Here is a 19258-nt window from a genome sequence, read left to right on the forward strand (position 1 = left end):
CTGTAGAGCTGAGTGGCCCAGACAGGGACTATCCAGGGCGATAAGCTTATCTGAGGGGCACTCCTGGTAGAGCAGGCCTTGTAAACTGTGGAGGTCACCATCGGTGGTTCAGTATGGGACTCTGGCACAGGCATCCTCACTGCTCACACCGAGGGAGGCAGAGGCAAAGGCCAAGGATCCGTCTGTTTGCTGGGATTCTGGGAGGCAGGACTTGGCTCTGACGAGCACTGTAACTGTATGAGACTCACACCACCCAGAGCTGTAGCTCAGAAAAGCCAGCAGGGCATTCCTCTCAGGACATGCCACCCTCGCTCACAAACTCGGGCACGCGAACACCAGGAAAGCAACGTGCACTGGTTTGTCTCCCAAACAAGAATATCATTTATTTTGCTGATCAACCATGAAGGAAAATGAAGTAAAAAAGAGTTCGGAGAAGAATGAAGAGCCGTTTGGATAAATGATAAACTTGTTCAAGATATGACCCTGTGTCAGTGAGTGGCTGAGGGCTTCTTGGATCCCTTTTTCTTGTGTTTTTTCAATTTTTTTGATGGAGATTTTGTCACTTTAGTGTCAGCTGGCGGCTCTTTTTTGACTTTGGGTTTTACTTCTTTGGGGGGCTCTTCTTTTTCTTTGGGTTTCGTCTCTTCGGGATTTAAATAGCTTCCTATGAGTCGCCTGAAAAACACGATAATCACGGAGATGACTAATAAAACAATGCGAGATAACATAAGGGACACGATCTGAACCGAGGCGGGCACCTCCTCCTGCATCTCCCCCGGCGGCCCGCTGTCAATGCTGCCCCCGTACCCTTGCTCCTCACAGAGCGGCGGCGCCCAGCCGTACATGCAGTGGCAGTTTTTGTTATTGTTGCAGAAGCCTCTGTGGTTGCACTTCTCTGGCACACAGTCAAAGTGCAGGATTGAAACGTTAAAACAAGTGGTGTTCACACATATCCGGTCCTTGCCACAGGAGGTGCCATCATAGACCACACCCAGGTCAGGGATCCCCATGGGGATCAAGGACAGACGGTAGCCGAGGCCCCAGCACATCAGGTCTTCATCATGCAGGTGAGTAGACACGATACTCGTGTGATCTGGCATGTCGGGGAGGGTTTCAACGTTGATACACTGCACCCTGCCACATACCGCGTTCCTCTTGGTACACTTTTTATAGTTGCCAGCTCCAATGATACCACAGTTCCCATACTGATCCCCTATTAAATTCACTGCTTCAAAGCACTGATTAGGAGCCTCCCTGGCATCAGATCCAAAAATGCGCTGGCACTGCATGTACGCAGAATGACACCCCTTCTGAAAACAACGGGCGCTGTACTTGCACGGGGTGCCATCCTGCTTATACGTGTCATTTGGGCAGAAACCGGAGGTCCCATCGCAGTACTCTGCAAGGTCACATTCGCTTTCCTCCTTCCGACACATATACCCAGAGGGACGAAAGTGACATTTGTGGCAGCAAAGTCCAATGCTACAATTGGCACCAGGTCTGAATCTGCAGCCTGGTTGACAGCAAAGATCGTCTTCACAGTCCTCTAAGGAGCCACAGTCACATTCCTCCTGGTCTTCCACAATTTTGTTTCCACATCTCTTAACCACAAAATCTTCTCCTGGGATATTATTCAGACAGTTTGCCCCTTTATGTACGTGGTTAAAAAATTGAATAATGCTACAATTACTAAACCCAGCCCGGCCGGTGCCCATGAGGCAACTCCGCCGACCCTTACACCTGCAGGATGGTCCATCATGGCTCATTCCCAAACTATGGCCCAGATTATGAGCGCTCCAAGTGGCAGGTCCAAGGATGCCTGTGTCTGGAAAAACACATACAGATCCTGCATACCTCTCAGTGCACACTATCCCCCAGGACCATGCAAGAGCATCAATATAATGTCTTTTAATGTATAGTTGTGACCAATCTACTTTAAACTGATAACTTAGTATATTTCTTTGGTATATCAAAAATTGGCCTAAAGCTTGCTGTAATGTTGGAAAATTAATATTTACTCTGTCTTTATCGGACCATACTTCAAGTGCACGCAGCTGTATTCTCGTATGGAGTTCCTGAAAGTAAGTGTCCATAATCGAAGTCAGAAGAATGGCATCATTTGTGATATCAGTAAGATTGGAATTTGAAAACATAAATCTCTCATGATCAAAGACCATGGCTAATTCGTAATATTTTTGGTGCATCGAGGGTATAATAAAGTCACTATACCGAGCCATGATGTCAGGCTGGGCTATCTGATCTTCTGTTTCATCACCGGTGAAGCCACAGATCCGATCCTGAAATTCCCTCTTGCTCTTCAGGAGATATAGGGCATGTTCAAAACTGGAAGAGGCCCTGAGGGGCTCGATTTGGTAATATTTGGCATCAATTTTCAATATGCCTCGGAGCCCCCCCGCGCATGTACTGAGAGTAGCTTCTGAATCCTCAGCTCCTTCCACCACGCCCACATAGCTGCAGTCCCTGGGAATGTAAGGGTGATCCTGCACGAGTTCCCCCTGTTCCGTGTAGGAGAAAACCTGCAGGTGCCGGGGCAACAGAAACCTCTTGGGCCACAGGTGGAGGACATGCTTCTGGCCTTGTACCTGCAGGAGGTAGGACATGCGTTTGGTCACGCCCTGCTCCCCTCCCCGGAAGCTCAGCTTTCTGGGGATGGTGATTTCATAGGAGTCAAACCCCCACTCCGGGTGAAAACTGAAGTCCTCGCCGAGGGAGTCAACCAGGAGCAACGCCAGGACCAGCCCTGGCAGCAAATGGCCTTGGGAGACTAAGGTCCTCACTGACCTCATGGCACAGCTGTCCCCCAGAGAGTCCGCCCCTGCACTTCGCGGCACCGCCGCTAGAGGCGCGCAAAGCGCGGGGGCTCCGTGAGCAGGGGCTGCTGGAGCGCCAGCCTAGGTGTAGGATGGGTCAGGGCGCAGGTCCTGTCCAAGGCATCCAGTTGGTTTTCTGGGCGGTGCCGTTGGGCGCGCGGGGAAGAAAGGCGACAAAGGTGCGCGAGCATCAAAGAGAAAGAGGAACTATTGGCCCGAGGGACGCTGAAAGTCAGAGGGCAGCTTGGCAAAGGAGCAGGACTAGAGAACTGGTGGGAAGAAAGGAGAACCTGTTAAGGTGACTGTCTCCTGTGCCATTTAGTCTGTTTCTACAGGCCCTGGGACACCCCTGATGTTCTCCACCGGCTGGGATCGGCTGTTTATAGGCCTCTCTGCTCACACCGCCGCCACATTGTTCCCAGTTTTCCGCTGGACTCGGTTGAGACAGTGGGCAGGAGCCGGGAGCCTGCAGGAGCAGCAGCAGAGCCTGAGAATGTCAGTGTAGAAGCTACACCCCACCCCACCCCCACCCCACCCCCACCCCACCCCACCCCTGGGCGGCCCCTGGCTTCAGGCAACAGTCCGTTTTCCAGAAGGCCTCACACTGCCCGCTGGTTCTTCCTCTTGCGTGTCCTGGGGGTCCCGGGGGTCAGTGTGATTTGTTGGTGTGTTTGGCACTGGTGGGAGAATCTCGGAAGACAAAAGTAGGCGCGAAAGAGCCAAACCCCGAACTTTCAGGGAGAGGCAGGTAATTGTTTATGTCTGAGTGAAAGTGAGGGGTGAGAAAGGAGACCCCAAAGGTCTGTAGAAGACCCTGCTCAGACAATGGGGGACTTGTCTATGGGAAGGATAAATCCCAAGGTCGTAAGTGTGTAGAGGGATTCTGTCACTAGAAGAACATTCCTGGTTTGTTCCTAGGGAATTCATTCTGGCTGCATGCAGGGAAAGGGAGAAAGGACCAGGCCTGAGTCGGGAAGACTGGTTAGGAAACTCTTGTAACCATGCAGACAAGTGATGTGTCCTGTGGCCAGGTGGGAGCGGCTGGGAACTGCTGAGGAGAGATGCCAGGTACCAGAAGGCTGTGAGGTGGATGGCCCAGTCTCTGTGGGCACGCGAGTGTGACCAGGGTCTTGGAGGTAACCTCTCCCCCTTCTCCACAGTGACCCACATGTCCCAGAGGACTCCCCTGTGTGATCTAACTGTCACTGTCACCGCCTAGTCCCCTGCCCTCTGCAAAAATGTCTCTGCTCATAGAGGATGCAGTCATCTTTGCAAGTTTGTGCTTTCTAGTCTAGAGTGTGTGTGGAGGGGGAGGGGGAGGGTGTGGAATTACTTGCTCGGGCAGCAGCATTTCACAGGTTTCGCTGGATTCTGTTTTACTTATTGGAGGAATCATTGTGGTCACAACTGTGGTTAATGGACAGAGAAGCACTGTGTCTCAGATCAAAGGAAAACGTTCCAGTGGAAGATTAACTAGCGGGTGGCTTCGTCATAAGGGGACCTGCCAGTACAGCGCACTGATTTATTGAGAACTCCCTCTCCCTTTAAGGACAATGGCCTACCTAGGTGAGGGCAAAGGTGGGGGAGGTGGTGAGCTGCCCTCATTTTACTTTGTTCTTTCCAAACGCATTCCTTCAAACTTGTCAAGGGCCCTGGGCTTCTCCAGGACCCTGCACATGCCAAGTTTGAAAACAAAGTCCTTTTTGAGTTCTCAGCATATGAAAAACATCCCCTGCCTCACAGTGGAAAATGCCTCCCCCTCCCCACGTTTAGATAACTCCCCAGCAGGGCTGAATGGATCTTTGTGAAACCCTCCAAAAGCAATTTGCTTCCGGGCTGGTCCCCACACATGAGACATTGCAGTAGGAAAAGAAATTTGAGAGGGAGATTTCCAAGCGACTGGATGGTGCCTGTAGGATGGCGGGGCTGTTCTAGGCCGCGCTGTGGGTCCCATGGTCACAAGCCCACTGGAAACCCTGGAAACCTGGGGTGAGGTGGGGTCCCAGCACTCTGTTTTCTCTGTGATGGTTATCACTGGCAGGATGTATCAGGTGTGTGCCCTGGGGGGACAGCGAAGGCAAGGTTCGAGGAGCTGTCACTGAGAAAGGCAGGAAGTAGCTGTGAGGGGTGTGCAGGCAGCAGAGAGAGGGAAGGCCCAGAATCTCTCAGAAAGCTGCCAGCCTTGTTCCTGTGGCGTCAGGAGCTTTGAAAGCAGAGACACCCAGGCAACATGAAGGCATCTTGTAATGGGCGGAGAAAGGCCCGGCCTGTAGGGCCCTGGGGGAAAGGATCCATTCAAATAGTCGTTATGAATAGACTCAGACTCTGGAGTTCTAGAGTAAGAATCCAGGACCCATTCAGAATGCGGTCCTAGGTGGCAGCTGGGGTCTGGATGATGTGTAGACAGAGGGAAACTTTACAACTTGCTGGTGATCATGTGGTGTCTCGCTCACTGGGCACTGAAAGTGGGTGCGCTACCTGGGATTGCTTCTTTTGCCTGTGCTCTTACGATGGGACGCTGTTCTAAGTAAGTTATTTTTGGTTTGAGTCACAGAATCTAATCTGACTAGCTTAAAGAATTGGTAACAGGTGAGCAACCAGCAGTAAAACAGCAGAAAGAATTTAGTGAAAGCACAAAAAAGCATCTCATGGATTTCAGGCGAGTTTGGAACAATAGGCTTTGCAGAGATTAGCAGGAAGCAGGGCCATTTGCAGACCGTAGCTCACACTGTCATACTCCTGCATTCCAATGAGAAAGTTCACTGGCCCAGCTTGGGCATTGTCTCTTCCTGCTCACCTAAAACATGGTCTTGGGGGAAGAATCATACCAGACCTCCTGGCTTTCTGGGACCTTCTTGGTCAAAGGGGGGTGGGGGAGGGGCGGTAAAAGAAGGGTTGTTAGCCAAGGGCTGGACACATCTCTTAAAGGTATCCTCTTGTATTCAAGGAATATGGAACCCTAGCCTCCTTTGTGGGCAGAGGGAGAGGCAATATGGCCTCATCCCTCACAGAAGGACCAGTATGGTTGATGCAGGGTGTAGAGTCCAGAGTGTCGGGTTCATATCCCAGTGTGCTGCTGGGATGGTCCAAGTCATGGTAACATGGGTGTAACACAACTTGATTGCCATTGCCATACTTACAACAGGTGAAAACATGAAGAGTGTATTTAGAGGCAAATGGGAAATCAAGTCATTTCCAAGACAAATTTCCTCCATATTCCTGTTTCAGAGTTGGGCAGCCTGCAAAGCATCCCAAACCATCCACATTTTTCCTAAGAATCTCCAGACATGGAAGCCACATTGAAACCACATTGAGGCCATCTCCCGAAACCACATTCTTTTCATTTTTTAGTGGTTTTTTTTTTATTGCATTTCTTGGAGTGACATTGGTTAATACATTTATATAGGTTTCAGGTGCACAATGCTATACTATATCAGCTGTGTGCTGTGTTGTGTGTTCACCACCCCAAGTCGTGTCTCCTTCCTGAGTCCACACTCTAAGTGTTAATGATGTTCAAATTGTGAACAGTGTCCTTCATTTGTTTGCCTTTTCCTGCTCAGCATCCTGGGTGCTTTCTGGGGCAGCATTTCAGTCTGAACAAAGCACATCTCAGAAGTCAGACTATTCCAGGCGATCTTCAGAGTGGCTTAGAGTCTCTGATACTAATTCACTTCGTGGATGACTGGTTTTCACCAGAAAGAAGTGATCTGGAGGTTTACTTTAGTTTAATTTTATATATAAGAAAGGAGGGAGCATGAAGAGGATAAAGGGGTTCAAATATATGATGACAGAAGGGAACTAGACTTTCAGTGGTGAGCACACAATGGCATAAAGTTACACATGTGAAACTTATATAATGTTATTAACTGATGTTACTTCCATAAATTTAAATTTTAAAAAGGGAAAAAAAGAAAAAAATGTGCAGATTTAGCTATGTTCGTGTGCTTCTCAGATTGGTCCAATCAGTGTACCAACCACTGCTTACATATGAAAGCTCAGTGTAGTTAATTAGTTTCTCTAGCATCTTTGTGAGCCAGGGAAGCACCAGGAAGGAAGGTCATTTAACTCCAGATGGGTCCACCTGATCCACACTGTGTTCATGGTGACCCACGTATAGGTCCCTGGAAGAGTAGAAATGAGATTAGCTTACCTTCAATTCCTCTTTCTCTCATTTCTTCACCATGTCCTGTATTCAACTCTGACTCGATTGGAATAGATTGAGGAGGATAGGTGTTAATTCTTCTTTGAATGTTTGGCAAAACTCACTGGGAGTTCTTTGCATTACTGCTTCAACTTCATTAGTTGTTATTGGTCTATATTCAGGTTTTCTGATTCTTTCTGATTGAGTTTTGGAAGATCATATGTTTCTAGAAATTTGTCCATTTTGCCCAGGTTGTCCCATTTGTTGGCATATACACTGAGTGGCCAGATTATTATGATCTCTGAACACATAATAATCTGGGCACTCAGTGTATATCCTATATAATAAAAGGCTAATATGCAAATTGTCCCCTCAACTAGGAGTTCGACCAGCAGACAGCTGGCCAACTGCTCATGTTCCCTCCCCTTGGCCAGGCTGGCAGGACCCCACCCATGCACAAATTCATGCACCGGGCCTCTAATACACACACACACACACACACACACACACACACACACACACACTGAGTGGCCAGATTATTACGCGTTCAGAGATCATAGTAATATGGCCACTCAGTGTAGTTGTTCATAATATTTCACTACCCTATTTCCTGTGTCCATGGGCTATACATATCCTATATAATAAAACCCTAATATGCAAATCTACCAAATGGTGGGACAACTGGTCGCTATGGCACGCACTGACCACCAGGGGAGTGCCACTGGGCCATTCCTCCCATGCAGGAATGTCGTGCACAGGGCCTCTAGTAAGTATATAAGTTCTTTGTTTTATCTCTTGTTGTTCCTTCAACCCCACATCAAGGTATGTCAGTCTGTTCCATGCCTCCCTGCTTCAAGTCTTATTTTGTTGGTCAATTAATTTTGATCATTAGATTCCACTAATAAGAGAATTCATGTGATATTTGTCTTTCTCATATTGGCTTATTTCACTTAGTATAATATTTTCCAGGTCCATCCATGCTGTCCCAAAGGGTAAGAGAACCCTCTATTTATTTATTTATTTATTTTTTTTACAGCTGCATAGTATTATTCCATGTGTATATGTCCCACAGCTTTTTTATCCATTCATCTACTGATGGGCACTTGGACTACTGTGAGCATATATTTTTTCTGATTGGTGTTTTGGGTTTTTGGGATATATTCCCAGAAGTGATCATTGCATCAAATGGAAGTACCATTTTTAATTATTTTAGGAAATTCCATACTGTTTTTTGTAGTGGCTGCACCAATATGCATTCCTACCAGCAGTGAACTAGTATTCCCTTTTTTCACATCCTTGCCAGCACTTGATTTTTTTTTTTTTAATATATTTTATTGGTTTTTTTTACAGAGAGGAAGGGAGAAGGATAGAGAGTTAGAAACATCGATGAGAGAGAAACATCGACCAGCTGCCTCCTGCACACCTCCCACTGGGGATGTGCCCGCAACCAAGGTACATGCCCTTGACTGGAATCGAACCTGGGACCCTTGAGTCCGCAGGCCGACACTCTATCCACTGAGCTAAACCGGTTAGGGCAGCACTTGATTTTTTGATGATAGCCATTCTGACAGGTGTGAGGTGATAGCTCATTGTTGTTTTAATCTGCATTTCTCTGATGATTGGTGACTTTGAGCATTTTTTTCCATATGTCTCTTGGCCATCTGTTTGTCCTCTTTGGAGAAATATCTATTCAGGTCTTCTGCCCATTTTTTAATTGGATTGTTTGTCTTCCTTTTGTTGAGTTGTATGAGTACTTATGTATTTTGGATATTTCATTTCTGATTTTATTTACCAGGGTCCTCTCTCTTTATTTCTTGATGAGTCTGGTTAAAGGTTCATCAACCTTGTTTAACTTTTCAAGTCAGTATTTTTTTTTGTCTCTATGTCATTTATTTCTGCCCTGATCTTCATTATTTCCTTTCTTCCACTTACTCTGGGATTTTCCGATTGTTCTTGCTCTACTTCCTTTAGGTATAAGGTTAGATTGCTTACTTGAGATTTTTCTTGCTTCTTGAGGAAGGCTGGTAATGCTGTGAGCTTTCCTCTTAGGACTACTTTTGCTGTGTCCCATAGATTTTTGTGTTGTTGTGTGTTCATTTCCAGGTAATTTTTTATTTCTTCCTTCATCTCATTGGTAACTCATGCATTGTTTAGTAACTTGTTATTTGGCCTCCAGGTGTCTGCATGTTTTTGAGTTGTTTTATGGTGGTTGGTTTCCAGTTTTATGCCATTGTCATCTGAGAAGGTGTTTGATATGATTTCAATCTTCTTGAAATTGTAGAGACCTGTCTTGTGTCTTAACATGTGCTCTGTCTTTGATACTGTTCCATGTGCACTTGAGAAGCATGTATATTCTGCTGCTTTGGGATGAAATATTCTGTAAATATCAATTCAGTCCATCAGACCTAGTGTGTCATATAAGGTCTCTGTTTCCTTGTGGATTTTTTTTTTTGTCTGAAAGATCTATCCATTGATGACAGTGGGGTGTTAAAGTCCCCTACTTTGACTCTATTGTTGTTGATCTCACCCTTAAAGCTCTCCAAGAGGTCTTTAAATACATATTTAGGTGCTCCTATATTAGATGCATATATGTTTATAAGGGTTATATCCTCTTGTTGGATCCCTTTATATTATGTAGGGACCTTCTTTGTTTCTTGTTATGACCTTTGTTTTGACAAGGTCTGGGAAGGATGAGACCCTCCCTGGGGAGAACGGATGGACACTGACTCCTCCCAAGGGCACCCAGTCCTCCTCTCTGCCCCACAGAGCACCAGACAAAGGGGAGAGAATTTCTGCAGCCAGACATGAGGGTGAAAGGGGTTCCTCACACTCCTCTCCTCCACTTAGGGATGTGGCGAACCTAGAGCCAGGTGTCCCTCAGCACACACGCACACAAGATGTGTCCCTGTGAGCAGAATCCCAAAGCATAGAATGTTGTTAGACTCTTGCTTTCTGGACCGCGCCAGGGTGTGTCATCAATTATAGACGGAGGTGCAAAGCCAGAGGTGTGGTAGATTAGTGTCCTTACCTCCACTGAGGTCACCCGGATATTTGAGTCAGAGACCACACATCTGTAGAGCTGAGTGGCCCAGACAGGGACTATCCAGGGCGATAAGCTTATCTGAGGGGCACTCCTGGTAGAGCATCGCTTCCCATTTGTAAACTGTGGAGGTCACCATCGGTGGTTCAGCATGGGACTCAGGCACAGGCATCCTCACTGCTCACACCGAGGGAGGCAGAGGCAAAGGCCAAGGATCCGTCTGTTTGCTGGGATTCTGAGAGGCAGGACTCTGCTCTGACGAGCACTGTAACTGTATGAGACTCACACCACCCAGAGCTGTAGCTCAGAAAAGCCAGCAGGGCATTCCTCTCAGGACATGCCACCCTCGCTCACAAACTCGGGCTCGCGAACACCAGGAAAGCAATGTGCACTGGTTTGTCTCCCAAACAAGAATATCATTTATTTGCTGAACAAAACTAGAAGGAAAAGTAAGTAAAAAAGAATTGGAGGAAGAGTAGGGAGCCTTTGGATAAACAATAAGCTTCTTTCATATGTGACTCTGTGTTACCGGGTGACTGTGGATTTCCTCATTACTTTGGTTGTTTGTTATTTGAGTTTCTTTGTTTTGGTTTGGATTATTTATATCTGTGTTAGTCGGTGGTGGTGTTTTTTGTTTGAGGTTTAATAACTCTCCAATCGATGCCCTGAAAAGCACAAAAGCCACGGAGATGGAGAACAAAATAATGCGTAGCATCAAAAGGTACACGATCTGAAAGGAGGCGGGCACGTCCTCCTCCAACCTTGGCGGCGGCCCGCTGTCAACGCTCCCTCCGTACCCTTGCTCCTCACAGAACGGAGGCGCCCAGCCTTTCAGGCAGTGGCAGTTTCTGTTATTGTTGCAGAAGCCTCTGTAATTGCAATTCTCAGGCACACACTTCATCTTCAGGGTGGAAGTCTCCACACACGTCCTGTTCCAGCATATCCGGTCCTTGCCACAGGAGGTGCCGTCATGGATGACACCCAAGTCAGGAATCCCCATGGATACCAGGGCCAGATGGTAGCCTAGGCCCCAGCACAACAGATTTTCATTCTGCAGATGAGTAGAAACGACACTCGTGTGATCTGGCATGTCAGGGAGGGTTGGGACGTTTATACACTGCACCCTGCCACATAATGAATTCTGCTTGGTACACTGTTTATAATTACCAACTGAAATAACACCACAGTTCCCATACTGATCCCCTATTAAATTCACTGCTTCATAGCACTGATTAGGAGCCTCCCTGGCATCAGATCCAAAAATGCGCTGGCACTGCATGTATGTGGACCAGCACCCCTTCCTGAAACAACGGGCGTCATACTTGCACGGGGTGCCATCGTGCTTATACGTGTCATCTGGGCAGGAACTCGAGGTCCCATTGCAGTACTCTGCAAGGTCACATTCGTTTTCTTCCTCCCGACACACAAACCCAGATGGACGAAAGTGACATTCATGGCAGCAAAGTCCGGTGCTACACTTGGCACCCCGTTTGAATTTACAATCTGGTTTGCAACAATGCTCTTTCTCACAGTCCTCTTTGGAACCACAGTCACATTCCTCGTCGTCTTCCACAATTTTGTTTCCGCATTTCTTAACCACATACCCTAGTCCTGGGATATCAGTCAGACAGGTAGCACTTTGACGTACGTAGTTTATATAATCGTTGAAGCTACAATTACTAAACCCAGAGCGTCCACTGCCCATGATGCAGCTATGCTTCCCCCTACATTGGCAGTACTGCGTATCATGCTCCATTCCCACACTGTGGCCTATTTCATGAGCAGTCCACGTGGCAGGTAAAAGGATATTCCTATCTATAATAACACTCCCAGATCCGACATGTCCCTTACCACACACTTTCCCCCAGTGCAATGAATTGAGATCGGATAAGTTTCCTTGAACGTATGTATGTACCCAATCTGCTGGGATCAAAGCATTTAGGGCATGTTTTCTGTATGCTATAAACTGGGTTAAAGCTGAAGCTATTTTATCATATGAAAGTCTTACTTTGCTTCTAGTTGTCCATACTTCAATACCTTTTAGATGTATTCTCAGACTGAGCTCTTGATAGTAAGTATCTATCACCCCAGACATAACAATGGCATCATCTATTACTTGACTAAGATTGGAATTCAAATACAAATATCTCTCGTGATCAAAGACCATGGCCAACTCCAAGTACCTTTGGTGTTTAACGCTGTCAGCAAAGTCACTACGCCGAGGCATGATGTCAGGCTGGGCCATCTGTTCTTCTGTTTCATCACCAGTGAAGTCCCAGATCTGATCCTGAAATTCCCCCTCGTTCTTCAGGAGATATAGGGCATGTTCAAAACTGGAAGAGGCCCTGAGGGGCTCGATTTGGTAATATTTGGCATCAATTTTCAATATGCCTCGGAGCCCCCCCGCGCATGTACTGAGAGTAGCTTCTGAATCCTCAGCTCCTTCCACCACGCCCACATAGCTGCAGTCCCTGGGAATGTAAGGGTGATCCTCCACGAGTTCCCCCTGTTCCGTGTAGGAGAAAACCTGCAGGTGCCGGGGCAACAGAAACCTCTTGGGCCACAGGTGGAGGACATGCTTCTGGCCTTGTACCTGCAGGAGGTAGGACATGCGTTTGGTCACGCCCTGCTCCCCTCCCCGGAAGCTCAGCTTTCTGGGGATGGTGATTTCATAGGAGTCAAACCCCCACTCCGGGTGAAAGCTGAAGTCCTCGCCGAGGGAGTCAACCAGGAGCAACGCCAGGACCAGCCCTGGGAGCAAATGGCCTTGGGAGACTAAGGTCCTCACTGACCTCATGGCACAGCTGTCCCCCAGTGAGTCCGCCCCTGCACTTCGCGGCACCGCCGCTAGAGGCGCGCAACGCGCGGGGGCTCCGTGAGCAGGGGCTGCTGGAGCGCCAGCCTAGGTGTAGGATGGGTCAGGGCGCAGGTCCTGTCCAAGGCATCCAGTTGGTTTTCTGGGCGGTGCCGTTGGGCGCGCGGGGAAGAAAGGCGACAAAGGTGCGCGAGCATCAAAGAGAAAGAGGAACTATTGGCCCGAGGGACGCTAAAGTCAGAGGGCAGCTTGGCAAAGGAGCAGGACTAGAGAACTGGTGGGAAGAAAGGAGAACCTGTTAAGGTGACTGTCTCCTGTGCCATTTAGTCTGTTTCTACAGGCCCTGGGACACCCCTGATGTTCTCCACCGGCTGGGATCGGCTGTTTATAGGCCTCTCTGCTCACACCGCCGCCACATTGTTCCCAGTTTTCCGCTGGACTCGGTTGAGACAATGGGCAGGAGCCGGGAGCCTGCAGGAGCAGCAGCAGAGCCTGAGAATGTTAGTGTAGAAGCTACACCCCACCCCACCCCCACCCCACTCCACCCCACCCTTGGGCGGCCCCTGGCTTCAGCAACAGGCCGTTTTCCAGAAGGCCTCACACTGCCCGCTGGTTCTCCCTCTTGCGTGTCCTGGGGCTCCCGGGGGTCAGTGTGATTTGTTGGTGTGTTTGGCACTGGTGGGAGAATCTCGGAAGACAAAAGTAGGCGCGACAGAGCTAAACCCCAAACTTTCAGGGAGAGGCAAGTAATTGTTTATGTCTGAGTGAAAGTGAGGGGTGAGAATGGAGACCCCAAAGGTCTTGTCTATGGGAAGGATAAATCCCAAGGTCATAAGTGTGTAGAGGGATTCTGTCACTAGAAGAACATTCCTGGTTTGTTCCTAGGGAATTCATTCTGGCTGCATGCAGGGAAAGGGAGAAAGGACCAGGCCTGAGTCGGGAAGACTGGTTAGGAAACTCTTGTAACCATGCAGACAAGTGATGTGTCCTGTGGCCAGGTGGGAGCGGCTGGGAACTGCTGAGGAGAGATGCCAGGTACCAGAAGGCTGTGAGGCGGATGGCCCAGTCTCTGTGGGCACGCGAGTGTGACCAGGGTCTTGGCGGTAACCTCTTCCCCTTCTCCACAGTGACCCACATGTCCCAGAGGACTCCCCTGTGTGATCTGTCACTGTCACCGCCTAGTCCCCTGCCCTCTGCAAAAATGTCTCTGCTCATAGAGGATGCAGTCATCTTTGCAAGTTTGTGCTTTCTAGTCTAGAGTGTGTGTGGAGGGGGAGGGGGAGGGTGTGGAATTACTTGCTCGGGCAGCAGCATTTCACAGGTTTCCCTGGATTCTGTTTTACTTATTGGAGGAATCATTATGGTCACAACTGTGGTTAATGGACAGAGAAGCACTGTGTCTCAGATCAAAGGCAAACGTACCAGTGGAAGATTAACTAGCGGGTGGCTTCGTCAGAAGGGGACCTGCCAGTACAGCGCACTGATTTATTGAGAACTCCCTCTCCCTTTAAGGACAATGGCCTAGGTGAGGGCAAAGGTGGGGGAGGTGGAGAGCTGCCCTCATTTTACTTTGTTCTTTCCAAACGCATTCCTTCAAACTTGTCAAGGGCCCTGGGCTTCTCCAGGACCTTGCACATGCCAAGTTTGAAAACAGAGTCCTTTTTGAGTTGCTCAGCATATGAAAAACATCCCCTGCCTCACAGTGGAAAATGCCTCCCCCTCCCCACGTTTAGATAACTCCCCAGTAGGGCTGAATGGATCTTTGTGAAACCCTCCAAAAGCAATTTGCTTCCGGGCTGGTCCCCACACATGAGACATTGCAGTAGGAAAAGAAATTTGAGAGGGAGATTTCCAAGCGACTGGATGGTGCCTGTAGGATGGCGGGGCTGTTCTAGGCCGCGCTGTGGGTCCCATGGTCACAAGCCCACTGGAAACCCTGGAAACCTGGGGTGAGGTGGGGTCCCAGCACTCTGTTTTCTCTGTGATGGTTATCACTGGCAGGATGTATCAGGTGTGAGCCCTGGGGGGACAGCGAAGGCAAGGTGCGAGGAGCTGTCACTGAGAAAGGCAGGAAGTAGCTGTGAGGGGTGTGCAGGCAGCAGAGAGAGGGATGGCCCAGAATCTCTCAGAAAGCTGCCAGCCTTGTTCCTGTGGCGTCAGGAGCTTTGAAAGCAGAGACACCCAGGCAACAGGAAGGCATCTTGTAATGGGCGGAGAAAGGCCCGGCCTGTAGGGCCCTGGGGGAAAGGGATCCATTCAAATAGTCGTTATGAATAGACTCAGACTCTGGAGTTCTAGAGTAAGAATCCGCGACCCATTCAGAATGCGGTCCTAGGTGGCAGCTGGGGTCTGGATGATGTGTAGACAGAGGGAAACTTTACAACTTGCTGGTGATCATGTGGTGTCTCGCTCACTGGGCACTGAAAGTGGGTGCACTACCTGGGATTGCTTCTTTCGCCTGTGCTCTTACTATGGGACGCTGTTCTAAGTAAGTTACTTTTGGTTTGAGTCACAGAATCTAATCTGATTAGCTTAAAGAATTGGTAACAGGTGAGCAACCAACTGTAAAACAGCAGAAAGAATTTAGTGAAAGCACAAAAAAGCATCTCATGGATTTCAGGCGAGTTTGGAACAATAGGCTTTGCAGAGATTAGCAGGAAGCAGGGCCATTTGCAGACCGTAGCTCACACTGTCATACTCCTGCATTCCAATGAGAAAGTTCACTGGCCCAGCTTGGGCATTGTCTCTTCCTGTTCACGTAAAACATGGTCTTGGGGGAAGAATTACACCAGACCTTCTGGCTTTCTGGGACCTTCTTGGTCAAAGGGGTGCAGGGTAGGGGCGGTAAAAGAAGGGTTGTTAGCCAAGGGCTGGACACATCTCTTAAAGGTATCCTCTTGTATACAAGGAATATGGAACCGTAGCCTCCTTTGTGGGCAGAGGGAGAGGCAATATGGCCTCATCCCTCACAGAAGGACCAGTATGGTTGATGCAGGGTGTAGAGTCCAGAGTGTCGGGTTCATATCCCAGTGTGCTGCTGGGATGGTCCAAGTCATGGTAACATGGGTGTAACACAACTTGATTGCCATTGCCATACTTACAACAGGTGAAAACATGAAGAGTGTATTTAGAGGCAAATGGGAAATCAAGTCATTTCCAAGACAAATTTCCTCCATATTCCTGTTTCAGAGTTGGGCAGCCTTCAAAGCATCCCAAACCATCCACATTTTTCCTAAGAATCTCCAGACACGGAAGCCACATTGAAACCACATTGAGGCCATCTCCTGAAACCACATTCTTTTCATTTTTTAGTTTTGTTTTTTTATTGCATTTCTTGGAGTGACATTGGTTAATACATTTATATAGGTTTCAGGTGCACAATGCTATAGTATATCAGCTGTGTGCTGTGTTGTGTGTTCACCACCCCAAGTCGTGTCTCCTTCCTGAGTCCACACTCTAAGTGTTAATGATGTTCAAATTGTGAACAGTGTCCTTCATTTGTTTGCCTTTTCCTGCTCAGCTTCCTGGGTGCTTTTTGGGGCAGCATTTCTGTCTGAACAAAGCACATCTCAGCAGTCAGACAATTCCAGGCGATCTTCAGAGTGGCTTAGAGTCTCTGATACTAATTCGCTTCGTGGATGACTGGTTTTCACCAGAAAGAAGTGATCTGGAGGTTTACTTTAGTTTAATTTTATGTATAAGAAAGGAGGGAGTATGAAGAGGATAAAGGGGTTCAAATATATGATGACAGAAGGGAACTAGACTTTCAGTGTTGAGCACACAATGGCATAAAGTTACACATGTGAAACTTATATAATGTTATTAACTGATGTTACTTCCATAAATTTAAATTTTAAAAAGGGAAAAAAAGAAAAAAACGTGCAGATTTAGCTATGTTGGTGTGCTTCTCAGATTGGTCCAATCAGTGTACCAACCACTGCTTACATATGAAAGCTCAGTGTAGTTAATTAGTTTCTCTAGCATCTTTGTGAGCCAGGGAAGCACCAGGAAGGAAGGTCATTTAACTCCAGATGGGTCCACCTGATCCACACTGTGTTCATGATGATCCACGTATAGGTCCCTGGAAGAGTAGAAATGAGATTAGCTTACCTTCAATTCCTCTTTCTCTCATTTCTTCACCATGTCCTGTACCCAACTCTGACTCGATTGGAATAGATTGAGGAGGATAGGTGTTAATTCTTCTTTGAATGTTTGGAAAAACTCACTGGGAGTTCTTTGCATTACTGCTTCAACTTCATTAGTTGTTATTGGTCTATATTCAGGTTTTCTGATTCTTTCTGATTGAGTTTTGGAAGATCATATGTTTCTAGAAATTTGTCCATTTTGCCCAGGTTGTCCCATTTGTTGGTATATACACTGAGTGGCCAGATTATTATGATCTCTGAACACATAATAATCTGGGCACTCAGTGTATATTCTATATAATAAAAGGCTAATATGCAAATTGTCCCCTCAACCAGGAGTTCGACCAGCAGGCAGCTGGCCAACTGCCCATGTCCCCTCCCCTTGGCCAGGCTGGCAGGATCCCACCCATGCACAAATTCATGCACCGGGCCTCTAATACACACACACACACACACACACACACACACACACATACACACTGAGTGGCCAGATTATTACATGTTCAGAGATCATAGTAATATGGCCACTCAGTGTAGTTGTTCATAATATTTCACTACCCTATTTCCTGTGTCCATGGGCTATACATATCCTATATAATAAAACCCTAATATGCAAATCGACCGAGTGGTGAAACAACCGGTCGCTATGGCACACACTGACCACCAGGGGAGTGCCACTCAGCCAGAAGCTGGACTCATGACTGGCAAGTGCATTGTTGGTGGTGGGAGCCTCTCCCGCCTCTGCAGCAGGGCTAAGGACCCCTTGGGGGATGTCTGTGGGGAGTGGGCCTAAGCTGGCAGGTGAACATCCCCCAAGGGGTCCTGGACTGCAAGAAGGCGCAGGCCAGGCTGAGGGACTCCCCATCCCCCATGCAGGAATGTTGTGCACAGGGCCTCTAGTAAGTATATAAGTTCTTTGTTTTATCTCTTCACATCAAGGTATGTCAGTCTGTTCCATGCCTCCCTGCTTCAAGTCTTATTTTGTTGGTCAATTCATTTTGATCATTAGATTCCACTAATAAGAGAATTCATGTGATATTTGTCTTTCTCATATTGGCTTATTTCACTTAGTATAATATTTTCCAGGTCCATGCATGCTGTCCCAAAGGGTAAGAGAACCCTCTATTTATTTATTTATTTATTTATTTTACAGCTGCATAGTATTATTCCATGTGTATATGTCCCACAGCTTTTTTATCCATTCATCTACTGATGGGCAGTTGGGCTACTATGAGCATATATTTTTTCTGATTGGTGTTTTGGGTTTTTGGGATATATTCCCAGAAGTGATCATTGCATCAAATGGAAGTACCATTTTTAATTATTTTAGGAAATTCCATACTGTTTTCCGTAGTGGCTGCACCAATATGCATTCCTACCAGCAGTGAACTAGTATTCCCTTTTTTCACATCCTTGCCAGCACTTGATTTTTTGATGATAGCCATTCTGACAGGTGTGAGGTGATATCTCATTGTTGTTTTAATCTGCATTTCTCTGATGATTGGTGACTTTGAGCATTTTCTTCCATATGTCTCTTGGCCATCTGTTTGTCCTCTTTGGAGAAATATCTATTCAGGTCTTCTGCCCATTTTTAATTGGATTGTTTGTCTTCCTTTTGTTGAGTTGTATGAGTACTTATGTATTTTGGATATTTCATTTCTGATTTTATTTACCAGGGTCCTCTCTCTTTATTTCTTGATGCGTCTGGTTAAAGGTTCATCAACCTTGTTTAACTTTTCAAGTCAGTATTTTTTTTCTGTCTCTATGACATTTTTTCTGCCCTGATCTTCATTATTTCCTTCCTTCCACTTACTCTGGGATTTTCCGATTGTTCTTGCTCTACTTCCTTTAGGTATAAGGTTAGATTGCTTACTTGAGATTTTTCTTGCTTCTTGAGGAAGGCTGGTAATGCTGTGAGCTTTCCTCTTAGGACTGCTTTTGCTGTGTCCCATAGATTTTTGTGTTGTTGTGTGTTCATTTCCAGGTAATTTTTTATTTCTTCCTTCATCTCATTGGTAACTCATGCATTGTTTAGTAACTTGTTATTTGGCCTCCAGGTGTCTGCATGTTTTTGAGTTGTTTTATGGTGGTTGGTTTCCAGTTTTATGCCATTGTCATCTGAGAAGGTGTTTGATTTCAATCTTCTTGAAATTGTAGAGACCTGTCTTGTGTCTTAACATGTGCTCTGTCTTTGATACTGTTCCATGTGCACTTGAGAAGCATGTATATTCTGCTGCTTTGGGATGAAATATTCTGTAAATATCAATTCAGTCCATCAGACCTAGT

At 47.1% G+C, this 19258-nt stretch overlaps 2 protein-coding genes across 2 annotated transcripts; both read right to left on the reverse strand.

The window, feature by feature from the left end:
* Positions 1 to 488: 488 nt before the first annotated feature.
* LOC308237299 (disintegrin and metalloproteinase domain-containing protein 30-like) lies at positions 489 to 2807 on the reverse strand (the record flags this gene model as incomplete). The annotated part of the gene is made up of 1 exon (XM_080647865.1): positions 489 to 2807. The coding sequence occupies one exon, from the start codon at positions 2805 to 2807 to the stop codon at positions 489 to 491; it is 2319 nt and encodes a 772-aa protein (XP_080503991.1).
* A 7713-nt stretch (positions 2808 to 10520) lies between these two features.
* LOC308237300 (disintegrin and metalloproteinase domain-containing protein 30-like) lies at positions 10521 to 12809 on the reverse strand (the record flags this gene model as incomplete). The annotated part of the gene is made up of 1 exon (XM_080647866.1): positions 10521 to 12809. One exon carries the CDS (start codon positions 12807 to 12809, stop codon positions 10521 to 10523), a length of 2289 nt encoding a protein of 762 aa, XP_080503992.1.
* Between the last annotated feature and the right edge of the window lie 6449 nt (positions 12810 to 19258).

Source organism: Plecotus auritus, assembly GCF_963455305.1.
Source record: "Plecotus auritus genome assembly, chromosome: 12".
Taxonomy (NCBI): Eukaryota; Metazoa; Chordata; class Mammalia; order Chiroptera; family Vespertilionidae; genus Plecotus; species Plecotus auritus.